Here is a 13363-nt window from a genome sequence, read left to right on the forward strand (position 1 = left end):
CGGGTAAAAAAAAAAAAAAACTCGACTAGAGAAATGATTCTCGACTGGATGAAAGAATTCTGGACTCGACAGAAAAATTATCGACCACTTTTGTCCATTTTGGCTTTCCACATAACATTTCGAGAAGACTGAATCCAACATTTTCACCTTTAGCTGCTATTGAGCTTTCACTCAGAACATGGGCTTGAGTTTCTAAATCGGCGAACGACATTAAACTTTGTTTCTAAATCGGCGAACGACATTACACTAAAACCCTAACACATGTACAGCTCCCATCGCTTTGGTTGCCCCACTGCATGCTATAAATCCGGATTTTCATCGAACTCTGCCAGAATTGAAGCTGTTTGAAGCCTCGCGCGCGCAGAAATCCCCTTCAACGACACTCGACACTACGGCTGTTTTTTTGTTGTTGTTGGAAAAAGTATAGTCTCGTCAAGGGAGTTCCTTTTAGCCAAAGAAATCACCGCCTCGTAATTCTACTGTCCGTTTTGCTGCACCGAACAAAGTCAAGCAAGTAATCAGCCAATCATCCCTCAATTTATTTTAACACGCATGGCTACAATACCAACTAACAAAGATAGAGATAGCGTGGATTTTGCAACAATTACCTCATTTACCTCATTTGTTTATTTGTTTATGAGCATGACAATATGATCATAGTCCTAGGCGACCCGCAATTAGCGAAGCTATTCTGGGCGGGCCACCTTTCTTAAAGAAGTCCTGTCTCTGTTCTTGAACACATATTATTAAATAAAATCCCGAAGTACATACAAAATAAGAAATCAGTTCATTAGTTAATTAATTAACAGTTATCAACATACAAAGTTGAAATATGACTAATTACAATATATAATGATTAGATTTGAGTTTAAATTTAGATTTATCAGAAAGTTACTTTAACTTTCAGTTGGTTTATCCCAATATCACTGACAGGTCTTGGGTGTTTGTTTTGCACCTGGAAGATGTTTATATTTTCAATTACAACCTCTCCCTAGGGGTTATCGCGCATAGTTTTTAACCAATAAAATATCCGCGTCCTAATTACTTGGAATACCTGAAATTCTTTGTGCATTTTGTTGCACCGAAAAAAGTCAAACGAGATTATAACTCGGATACCTTTCAGGTATTCCGAGTAAAAAGCTGGTTTATTATTTATCAGCATCACATCTCATGCTGTGTTTTAATGTATCTCGTATTTCGCTCGTATTCATGGTCCCGAGAAAGAAATTCTTGCCGATTTCGGTACTCATTTGTTGAAATGAGGGAAGCATATTATGTGAAATGAACTGTGAACTTAGCTCACTGACCCTGGCACTTTGTACTAGCTTCGACTCGACTCTTAAAATGATACTTGAACTCGATTCAACCCCGCGAACATGTTAGCTTCAAGCCCTTATATGTTGTTCTGATTGTTCTGATCCACGCAATTGGCCCTTCCGAAATTCAACTGGGAACTGGGGCCAGTTTCAAATTTTAATTAATCGATAAACAGACACTACCACATGAAAGATCATGTTGAGATTGGTCATTTGGCCAAGTATGATGGTGCTTTTAGGGTGAACAGAGACCAAGTAATGGACCTTGAAACATGGTTCAATATCCATACAGGCGTCTCTAATTTTGATACAGCGTCCCCCAAAACCATATAACCTCTTAAATTTTTTTTATGATTTCTGCGATACTCTTTAAAATGGGAAAACATAGCGATTTTCATCGCAGCTTCTTTCAAATTGTAGGTACATGACGTGATTTTACAGTTGTCACTAAACTGATAAAATAGTTTAGTGTTTATATGGTTTTGGGGGACGCTTTGTCAACATTAGAGACGTTTGTACGGATTGTGAATCGTATTTCAAGGTTCATAACTTGGTCTCCGTTCACCCATAAAGCATCATACTTGGTCAAATGACCAATCTTAACAGATCTTTCATGTGGTGGAGTCAGTTCATCGATTAGTTAAAATTTAAAACTCGCCCCAGTTCCCTGCTGAATTTCGGAATGGCCAATCGGAATGTCGCGAAATAATAGGTACAGAAAACAACTTTTCCAGAGGTATACGTGTGATTTAATGTTATCTATTAAACAACATACAATTTTTCTTTCCTTTGTACATTTGTACGTGATCAACTTCATCCCAGCTAATTTCTGTTTTTTTTTAAGAAGTGATGCGAACTGTGAAATCACACCCGCAAATTCTGTCTACATCTGTTTCATCGCAATGCCTCATCCGCAGTGACCATGAATGAACTAAAATAGCAAAGTCTAGTTGCTTTATGTGGTCAAAGGTGGCCGCCATGGAAGATTTAAGTGTAAAGCAAACCATCACATTATCTCGGTTGCTTCGATGGCTTAGTGGGAACTTACTCACCCCTGGGGCCCGATGGCCCGAGTTCGGGGCGCAATGGCTCCGGTTGTATCATACGGGATTCTTATCAAGCGGTTAATCTACTATCCCTGGAGAATGCACTTTTGTGACTACGATGAAAAAATAAAATCAACTTGTTTTTAAAACAAGTTGATTTTAATTTATTAAATTCTCAACCTCGGATAATGCATTTCGCGTGCTCTGATTGGTTCACTCAATCTCGGTTATCAGCTCATATACCTTAATTTGACCTTATTTGGTAAATGATTGCGCTAAGCGTTGCTAAACTAAATTTTTTTTCGCTGGAAAGCGAAATTTTTCTGTGAATAAAGCCAAAAAAGAAAAGAAACTTTTTTGTGGAAAGTCTGGATCAATTTCGACGTTAAGAAGTACGCGAAAAGGCAAGAAATGTTTTTGTGATGAGCCTACGTCTTTGTGACCACCAGGTATTACACAACGTCGCATCTTAATCAAGTTTTCTCCATTTCGCTCAGACTTTCTCTCTTTTTTCGCTCGTATTTCGTACTTCCAAATATTTGAAGTTTAAGGAATTTAATAAAACAATTATTCCATTCGCGCTTGTTGGATATGAGACTGGTTATAGCCAACTCGGCGCTACGCGCCTCGTTGGCTATTTACCATCTCATATCCAACGCGCGCTCATGGAATAATTGTTAAATACACGTTATAATATAACGTGGTATGCATGGTATGCATCCCGCGTAAAAAGGGTATTGACCTTCAAGAGTAAAAGAAAGGGAGGGTGCGGTTTTCCTCGTCCTCATCTAATCTCTGCGCTGTCTTCCCAGTCGGCTGCACAGCTGCAATCTTTGTTGAGCAACATCTTCGTATTCCTTCCATTGCTTTTCTTGGGCAATCGTGAGGGCCTCCTGTGATGGGGCAATTCCTGTCAAATGGAATAAAGAAAGTACGTATGATTTGAACTCAGCATTTTTAGTACGACTTGGAAAGGGCCACCATTGTTATTTTTCGGACTTTTATTGTATTTCTCAGATCGTATGCGCGCTGGCTAAATCAGCGGGCAGTATTCTACAGTACGGCCCGCTAAACTTAGAATTTCGATAAAACGTTATGTAGCAAGTATTTCATGTCGTTTCAGTTACCTAAACTTGTAAAACTGTTTGAATCTTGCAAGCAACTACAGTGTAACCCCGCTCTACGGACACCCGCTTAATACAGACACCCGTATATAGCGAACCGTCTCGTTTGCCCCGACAAAAAGATCATATAGTCTCTCCAAAATTTACCCACTACAGTTTTTGACAAGGGACAGAGAAAAATTGTCCTTAATACGGACGCATTTTGATATGGACAACGGACAATTTTTCTGTCCCGTGTCAAAAACTGTAGTCTGCCTTCTATTGCAGTTTCACTTCCTTGGCTTTTTGCTGCAGTCATTGCTCTTTCACGGCCTTCATTCTCTTTCACGGCCTTGTCGTGTACAGTTAAACTTGAAAAATAATCAACGTACGTTTTCTAGTCGAAATGTCTGCTGCAGCCTTTTATCACTAAAACATTCATGTGTTCGGGCATGTCCCCTTGGTGTCCATATTAATCGGGTTTCACTGTATTTCAAACAGCCAAGAAGATTTAGTTTTTCGGATTTTGACACGGCAATCTTTGTGGCAGTTGAACCTTCCGCTTCCAGATTGACCTCAGAGATATGATAAATATCTTACTAACCTCGTTTTCTCGCTCCTTATTGTAAGTTACGGATCCTCGTTTTTCCCCATCGTTTTATGGCCCGCGCGCCTCGCTCTTAGGCCATAAATGAACGGGAAAAAAACTAGGTCCATAACTTACAGTAAGGACCTCGAACTCGGTTAGTAAGAGGTATTTACGACTTGGATAGAGTCAATTACTACTTTTATTTTTCTGTTTCCATTTGGCTACTATTTACGGTCTTTTTGGTCGTCGAATTTTACTTGCACCGAATCCAACGGAAATGAGCGAGAACAGCTAAACTGCGCAAAGAGAATATGAAGTAAGAAAGTTTATCTCCATGCCCCATGATAACTACTTGAAATCTATTTTTCGATCTCGGCAGTGCTATTTTTGGACCCAGAATGAATTACGTCATTCTTTCGGAAAAATCGTACGTCGACCTTAAAATAACCGAGGAACTAAAAATAGCTTTAAAGTAATTATCACAGTAAGAGGGCCATGTATGGGGAATTAGCTCTCTCATTTCCTATTCTCTTTCTTCTACAATTATCATAGAAAGAGGGTCATGTGTGGGGGATAAGCTCTCTTACATCATATTCTCTTGACCGCGCCTATTTGGCAGGGACGGTAGCAAGCTGCTTTGTCTAGCAGTGCTTATCAGTCTCCTAAGATAATGGCGGGAAAATGCAGAAACAAGCTGCCTGCTTTTTTTAGTCCAAACAGTATTTCCTCCATTTGCCTTGTTTTGCTTTTTAGATATACGTATTTTGACATGTTTAAGTGAACAGCATATTTAAGACCACGATAGCATTTCACACATTACAGACCCACTCTTTGCCGGTAAATAACACCTATATAGACCTCTTTCATAATGGTGGCCCATTCGTTTATTCTTTTATAGTTGTATGTTCATTATAACCTTTCTGAACTAGTTGCCATGTGCACAATTCACAACAATAATTATTTACTTCTACAAAGCCATTACTTACAATTTACATACATAGAAAAGAGTTAACAAAATGACAGACGTCATGAAAGTGGTCTATAGTTATCGGTCATGTGTCTCTTAGATTTAACTTTGAATAAATAATGATTTTCTTTTTAGTTATAACGCTGTACTATACCTTGAACAAAGTTCCTTTCCCTTATGAAGTAATCCGTTTTGACGATGTCAAAACTTAACAGTGCCTTTTTGGAGTAAAAGACCAAAAGCCTTTCTTCAATTTCCTTAATCAGTTGCAATGCTTTAGCCATATGCTCTTGAGACACCCAACCCTGGACGTCAAGGACTTTCAGATGTCTTGAACTCTTTACATAAAAAGCAAGCTGCCTATTCTTTGCTCTAATTTGGACGCGATTGGTGATAGGACCTGTTTCAGCTTTCAAATGGTGTTCAATATCTTGGAAGCAACTCTCTGCAATAGCCTCCTCGTTTTCAGTGATGCCAATTTTAGCGGATTTCTCTACATAAAAAGAGGCGACGCAATATCTGTTCTCTGCAGTTTCTTCACCAGCAGCACAAGGTAGCAAAAGCTGAAATAGAGACGATAGAAATCATTCATTTCTAATTAAGAAAAAAAGCAGCAGCTGTGGTTTTTTTTTAAGTTGTCTTGCTCTAGTACTTTTGATGTCATTTGTCATTCATTTATGCATAACTGAAAAAAAAAGAGCATAAAGTGATAAATGAAATATAAAAGAAAATTACGTTTGCTGAAACAAAAAGCGTATATATGTATGTACGTATGTAACGTACATAATTCACAAAATAAAGGAAAGAACACCTGTTAGGTCTTAAAGCTAAGTAGCAGTACGCTCCCTCTCTTACCTCTATGGAGTCATCAAGCAATTCCTTAGCCCGTGCATAATTCCCCTCCCTACGGGCCACCGCTGATTCAAGATACTTGAGTTTTGATAGGAGGAAACAATGATTGGTAGAATGATATGTCCGTGATATCACCAGGGCGTGTTTTGCATGTTCCTTTGCCTCCTCGATCTGGTTTTCGTGCAAGTCTAGCACTGCCAGCTGTAAAAATGCTATAGATTAAAGTCAGTTGTACTTGTGGACTATGCGAAAAAATGTTATCTGTCGTCATGACCTTTAAGACAAGCGTCAGTGCTGTGAGGGGTGTGGTCATACATGAAGGAACTGACCTTTGTTGTTGCAAAAACATACACATCAAAAGAACTCTCGTTTTTGCTTATTGCACTTCGTACTTCGATGATAATCATTTTCAGATTTGTTTGCCAGAACGAAAAAAAAAACATTATATTTATGTTTATACAGTAACTATACCAATAATTTTTCTTATAAATAACTCTTTTTTAGTTTTTTTTTTCCTGGGGAGAAAGCATATTAGAAAACTACAGATTACCACTATGAGCTCCATCTCTAGCTAAGAATAAAATTACATTAATTGTGTGCACATTTAACAGTGAAACGCAATAATATTATTAAGGAGTTAACACTAAAATTATGCTTCACTCTAGGTATTTCAAACATGGATTAAACAGACTTGACAAACCTCATATAATACGAGAGGTATCAAATCTGTGAACCGCGCATGCGTGTCAGCATACTCTTTGAGCCTCTTCAAGTTCTCCATGAAGATCTCTCGCATTCCTTAGAAAAAATAAAATAAGCATTTTCTAAGACCAAAGTGCTGTAAACTTACCCCGAATGTAAAACATAAAATGTACCTAAAACTTACCATCATCTGCTAAACGCTGAAAGCGTTTGACAATTGACATTCCCGCCTCGTTGGTCCACATACCTGTTGTAAATATGAAAATTAACAAGTCGAACTGTGGCTTGGTGCTGTTTTTACTCTTATCATATCGACAACGATATTCATCATCACAGCGGTCGAGTGAGATGAACTCACGAGGCACAGCCTGAGTGAGTCCGCAATTGTATTTGTTTTTTACCACAACATCGACCAAGAGTTTACTCATTCCACCGTTGTGTGACATGCATCAGTGAAGCGCCCGTCACTGTTTCAAAATTTATCGATAACGGAAATTCACTCAGCGAATCAGATTGCAGGTTTCAAGCAACTGCGGTAAAACACTGATGAAAGATTCGAAATCCTCTGCTTGAACCCACAATTAAGGAATCTGGGGCGCGATCCATTCAACCAAAGTTTCCGGACGGAAGTTTCGATTTTTCCTTGAGGCGAAAAGAATGCGACTTAGCCTGCAAAGCAGAAGTAGTTTGGGTGAGCGAGCGAATTAATCCAAGCGATTAATGATCGACCGCCATCTTGGATCATAAGCTTACAGAGGGATGGGGGCGAAACTAAAATTATCCCAAGGGAGAGAATGATGGACATAAAGTAACATATCACACACGCCCAATATTCGATCAGGACCCCAAGATCTTAGTATTTTGAAACAATGCATTTTAATGACGACAATGACCTCGAGGCCTGATTTTCTTGATGGGATGTTCAATAGCAGGCCCTTCCTGGTATTGCTCCAGCCAGGGTCCGAGGAGTGGAATTTGCTGTTCCAGACAAGACACAAACAAGTCCTGGTCCCCATCAAAGGAAAAAAGCTTTACGGTGAATGTGAAGACCTTTGGTATTGAGGAGGGAAGCAAGAGGATAACAATTCCTGTGGATCCTTGTAGATCTCGCCGGAAATTATAATCTTCAGCTTGAGTGAAGATCAATCCACTTGGTGAAATATGCACCTTTAAGAAATAGGTTCCATTGTTCTGGAGAGGAGAAAAATGTAGTCAAGCAAACTGAAACAATGACAGACGGTGAGGATCACACTCACTCGTTTATGTACATGCCCGAACTCCCTGGGCGTCATTTAAGCAAGCAGAGACTGGCAAAATCTCTAAGAACGATTGGGGCCGGTGGAAAAAGTGATGGTGATGCTCGACGGAAAATCAAAAAATAATAATCAAACACCAAAATTAAAGGAGATCATACTAAAAAAACCATCTAAATCAAAGCTATAATGGTTGCGCTCAAGATGTTAACGATTACTGCTTTAGATTTCTGTTTGGTCTAGACCACCCACACAGTGTCATGGCGTTTTAGTACAGTTCCTTTCAGAATGGCTTTCCTTCATAAAATCCTTAAGTGAGACAAAAATCTGCAATTTACACTCCTGAGCGAGATCCCCCCCCCCCCCACTCTCCATAAAAAGTATTACTTAATTAATTAATTAATCAATTGTAGCCTTCTTTTAATTTACTTCAATACAGTATTACCTTTCACGATCCTGATTAAGAAAACATCGACCATATAAAAAAAAAGTGAACGTATAACGTAAGCTGACTTACAATAGCAAAGCCATCTGCAGTGGGAGACATGACACAGCTCCAAATTTCTGCCTCTGGAACTTGCAAAAATTCCAGGCGATATTGAATAGCCACATACGGACCAACCAAAAAGCGCGCGGGAATACTCTTCCTTGACAAGCTAAGAGGACCCACGGCGCGGGGGTGTTGACAAAATTCTCCAAATGTGTGGCTTTGCTCAGAGTGTGTTATTATGGGTCTCAAATCTGTCATGTTGCTTAAATTAAAAAAATAAATAAATATATAATAATAAAAATAATAACAATGACATCATTATCATTATCATTATCATTATAGTTATCATTACTATTATCAGCTCCATTTTCCCGTGGCTTCTCAAGGATAAAGGGCAAATTCCAATATATCTTTGCCTTCTCATTTTCAAGCACTGCGTCAGGTAGGCTCTGTTGGTAACATAGCTTTTCATGATGACTTTTCTGGAAATTGTACTTATCCAGTAAGCGGTGGTATATCGGCCTTAGCATCCTGTCCTGCCTGGCTTTGTAGTGTGTCTGGGCGATCTTTGAGCAGGCACATTATTATTATACGGATACTTAAGCATGTTTTGAACAATTAAAAGCTTTAATTGTATGGCACAAAGCCTTCCAGAAACGGCCTATTTTTATGAATGATTGGTATATTTGTGTCTTAAAACTGTTTGTAAGGCTTTTTCGCTGTGGATGGCTCGGTTGAAAATGGATTACAATTTGAAAAATTTAGGCTAAATTGAATCTTTCAAATTGTCTCTGTGCGAAAAGTCCTGCAATTTTTCTTCACCTACAGAGGAGAATTTTTATTTAAGACATTTGAAGTTGACGTTAGACATGTGTTAAATTCTCTACAACTAATTATAGAATAGTCGAGATCAAAAATGTCCGAAATCTTTGTGGCAGTGCTGAGCTCAAATTTTTCTCTTGAAACTCCCCCAAAATGCACCAGTGACACTATATATGGTGTTTTATATGAACCCCGTCTTCACGTATCCGGATACTTTTCAATATTACATAATAGTATTGAGTTTTACTCACTCTAAACCAGTGATGTAAAAATCGTTTTTCACGGACAAGAAGTATTCTTATTGGTAACATTTTTTTCTTCACTAGTGACAAATATCGTCTCAGGCTTCTCTGGTGGAGAAAAATCGTATGAATAATAGAATCACTTCATTTTCCCGCCACTGCAGTCGCGGCCGCGCAGCTGAGACAGCAAAACAGTGATTTCCTAAAAAAAATGCTTTGTTGTAGAGAGAGGGGAAAAGATTCTATAATAAATGTCACAGTGGCTCTACACGACAAACACTTTTGATACAAATCACTGAAAAGTCTTGGACAAGTGCAGTAATACATGGCTTGTTTTGGGATGATTAGCTCGTTGTATAATGAAACTTAACAAACCTGTTAGACTGGAATTATTCTTAAAAACCCAACATTTATTTAGTAATATCTCAATACTTATATAATAAATAAATTACACCACGGTTGGTTCGCTTTGTGCGATTTTTATTCACTCGTTGTGAAGTATCGCAAGCTCACTCGTTCGCTGCGCTCACTCGTTCGTTTGCGATTCTTCATAACTCGAGAATAAAAATCGTACGCGCTCACCAATCAGGAAGTAATCTCTATTTTCTGCGACTTTTTTCTGTATTGATTCATACATTTTTACGCTGACGCACAGGCAGGCCACCCTCTGTTTGTAGGGCTGTTGTTCATTAAAATCTGTTATTTATAGAAGAAATACAGATGAACCATAAGATGGCTGTAATTTGCTCCAATATGCAGAATTTAAAGAATGTGATTCGATAAAAGTTCGAGGAAAATGTTAACAGAGTCATGTGTCATCTTTTTTTCGTCGTCCCGTGCTGTTTTAAGCGCTATTTTGCGAGATGAATATTTGATCTCGGCGGTTAGAACTAGCCAAGGAGACAAGACAACCTAAAACGCAGATAGCAATTAGCCGCCGGCGCGTGACCTAGTCCACTTTAAGCTGGAACTGACGCCAAGTCAGTGAAATTCTCAACTTAAAAACACCAGCATCCGGTCGATTAGAGATGCCCCCATATCTTCGCCGAATTTGAACTTCATCTTTCGAAATGGATTCAGATGAACAATACGGTAGCTATGATTGGCTCCAATATGCAGAATTTAAAGCAAATGATTCGATAAAAGTTTGAAGAAAATGTTAACTGAGTCATGTGCCATCTTTTTTTCGCTGTCCCGTGCTGTTTTAATTTATAAGCGCTATTCACCGAGAAAGGCAATCCTAAAAACCATAAAAAAGCTCTCTCAACATGATCGGTGCAAAAAACCAGACTAAAGGAATTTGAAGCATTTGAGTGTATTCGAATCTACCAATCAGTGCAACGCGACCGTTGGGAACTGCAAGGAGGGGCTGGGAACTGCCAAGGGTCGCGTTGCACTGATTGGCAGATTCGAATACGGTAGACTCAAATGCTTCGAATTCCTTTGGTCTTGATTTTTGCACCTATCATGTTGAGAATGGTTTTTTATCGTTTTCAGAATTGCCTTTCTCGGTGAATAGCGCATATTAATTAAAACACCACGGGACAGCGAAAAAAACATGACACATGACACATGACTCAGTTAACATTTTCTTCAAACTTTTATCGAATCATTTGCTTTAAATTCTGCATATTGGAGCCAAACATAGGCACCGTATTGTTCATATGTATTTCTTCTAGGAATATAAACAAAAATCGATGCTCACTTTTCAATAAACAAAGGCCCTACTAACATAGGGTGGACTCCCGTATCCGGATTCACTCTAGTCTCCAGGACTCTTCTGTTAGTTTTTTCTATCGTAGCATGCGCTATTGCAACCTCGTTTCCAGGGTCTTCTCCTTCTTTCCTCGAGAAAGTACCCTGGGTGCGGCTGGTCACGTGTCTGCTAGATTCTTTTGCAGATTCCAGAAAAATGATTGAAGGGAGGGGCAGTACAGTTAAAGTTTTTATCCACGTGAACTAATACTGGGCCCAGTAGGGAGTGGAAGTTGTAACATCTCTTGGCGCGGGAAAAACCTTGTCTTTCGATAAAGGTCGAAAGATTTTCGGAGATGTCGTCTATTACATGTCATTCCAAACAAACTCCAAAAAAGAATTGTAAATCGTCTGTGTCAGTGGATATCAGTTCGTGTCGGCTGTGTAGAGCGGTTGGGGACAGATTATGGTCGAAAAAGCTTTTCGTAAAGAGAAATCGTGCTCTGCTTGTTGCCGCGGAAGATGTCTGTGGTCATAGTTTGAAACAAGACGACAACTTATTACCTCACTTGATATGCAGGGCATGCGAAAGACGGATAAAAAATTTTGTCGCCTTCAAGACCCTTATTACAGAAAGTCAGAAGTCGTCTGAGAGGGTCAAGCGTTGCTCTGAAATATCTCCATCGGTGACTCGCAAGGAAGTTGTCGTAGACTTCTTTACGACGAACATAGCTCAGCTCAGCAGGCAATGGAAAAGGAGATAAACCTTCAGGATGCTGGGAAGGACCTATTAGATATCTCTACAATCGGCAATGTGCAATATGATGAAGGCCCGTTTCAGGTAAATCGCGCATTTCTTTCGAAATTTTGTTGTTTACTTACCACTGTACGTTGGACAAATTCTATTTATACATAGTCTGAAAACCAGTAAGACGTAGACATCACGCAATGTAAATATAAGACCATATAACTACTCCATCGCATAGCATTCGTTTAGGATGTTTAAAGATAGCACATGGTTAATAGAAAGCGCTACTATCCTTCTACGAACAGCGCCATCGGCTAATTTGGTTCTGTTTTGTTTAGTTGTTCCTTTTAAAAAAATCCAAACTCTGCCGTTTACTTTAGATTGCTGAGTAGGTGAGATAGTTTTACATGCATTAAAAAAATTGGTTATTTAAAACAATCCTTTTCCACCAATTTGTAAATCTGAGTTTTTATGTCGATAGCCACTAAGTACGAATAGCAGTACTAAATATATGGTAGATGTGTACCTATAACTCAATAACACTTTGCCAATGAAAAATAATGCATAAAAAGGTCTGAATTAAAAAAAAGGCTACAGTAGTTATACCTGATGATTTACAAATTTATTTTTTTTGGTTTGTCTTAAACATTCTTTATTCATACCGCTGTTGTTTTCTCTTCACATATTCGCTAACGGCTGCTACAGAAGGAAAACATACCGTTCAGTAATATACAGGAAAAGTTGGAAATACTGGCCAAAGATCCACCTGGCCTCAAAGTCATGACAGATATTGTTTGCAGAACTGTCAATGAAGAGAGAAGCAATATGTGTAGAAGATCTGAAAACTCTGTCCTCAGGAAGAAGGAATATGAAGGCTTATCAGATCTTTCCTGGAAAGAAATCTTTGTTGAAATAGAAAGCAAATGTACAGCCACAATGCAGTTCCTTATAACCCTTGCTAATGGAAAGGATGCTGATGAAAAAAAAATGCCACCAGTTTGTCTGATGTACTCTATTTCAATGTTCCTCAGAGTGCCAGAATTGTCAAGGTTGCAAAGATTAAATACAATTCTCCTTAGTGATGGTGGTACAAGCAAAATTGTAAGTCCCAATTGTGTATGTTTTCTGTTATGAACTAACTAGACTTTGTCCTTCACCATCAACTTTGTCAGAAAGGACTGTTGTACCTTAATATCATACTTGTGTTACCTAGGTACAGTAAAATATGAAGGGGTAGTTTCTAAAGAAACTGTGGTGCTGCGTCGGTGGGGAAGTAGTATACAAAATTTTGGGTTATCAACGGAGTTGATAATGTAAATTGACCACCGTACAGAGATTCTAAAAGCTGACGTTTCGAGCGTTAGCCCTTCGTCAGAGCGAATCGAGGGATTATGGGTTACGTGTAGTTTTTATAGTAGAGTAGGAGCTACGCTATTGGTGGTAACATGGCAACGTGAAAAGTAGGAATATATTAGTTAAATGAAAAGCGTTCGTTAATACCGTGAGGATTAAGGGTGCCGATTTGAAAGATGAATTTT

The 13363-nt window shown here is 38.8% G+C and overlaps 2 protein-coding genes across 4 annotated transcripts in view; both read right to left on the minus strand.

Annotated features, from left to right (window-relative positions):
• The window catches only part of LOC138051265 (uncharacterized), a 290582-nt gene that overhangs the window by 83981 nt on the left and 193238 nt on the right, over positions 1–13363 (minus strand). The gene's annotated exons all lie outside the window — the stretch shown is intronic.
• Positions 3050–8387, minus strand: LOC138054585 (uncharacterized). Of its 2 annotated transcripts, XM_068901088.1 has the most exons (7): positions 8346–8387; positions 7469–7766; positions 6760–6822; positions 6574–6671; positions 5877–6074; positions 5176–5584; positions 3050–3272 (listed from the first exon to the last, which is right to left on the minus strand). In XM_068901088.1, the coding sequence occupies exons 1-7, from the start codon at positions 8373–8375 to the stop codon at positions 3151–3153; spliced, it is 1218 nt and encodes a 405-aa protein (XP_068757189.1). In that variant the 5' UTR covers positions 8376–8387; the 3' UTR covers positions 3050–3150. The 2 variants fall into 2 exon arrangements, with proteins under 2 accessions (XP_068757189.1, XP_068757190.1); XM_068901089.1 differs by lacking the exon at positions 6574–6671 and having other exon boundaries at positions 5877–6085.

Source organism: Montipora capricornis, chromosome 6 (assembly GCF_036669925.1).
Source record: "Montipora capricornis isolate CH-2021 chromosome 6, ASM3666992v2, whole genome shotgun sequence".
In the NCBI taxonomy this organism is placed as follows: domain Eukaryota; kingdom Metazoa; phylum Cnidaria; class Anthozoa; order Scleractinia; family Acroporidae; genus Montipora; species Montipora capricornis.

Excerpts from the sequence above, each read along its gene's own strand:
- LOC138054585 (XM_068901088.1), bottom strand. The coding sequence starts at position 8,375 with ATGTCTCCCACTGCAGATGGCTTTGCTATT. Across the intron at positions 7,767-8,345 it reads CTGCAGATGGCTTTGCTATT|AACAATGGAACCTATTTCTT; the intron begins GTAAGTCAGCTT and ends TCTCCTCTCCAG. Across the intron at positions 6,672-6,759 it reads TCAGCGTTTAGCAGATGATG|GAATGCGAGAGATCTTCATG; the intron begins GTAAGTTTTAGG and ends ATTTTTTCTAAG.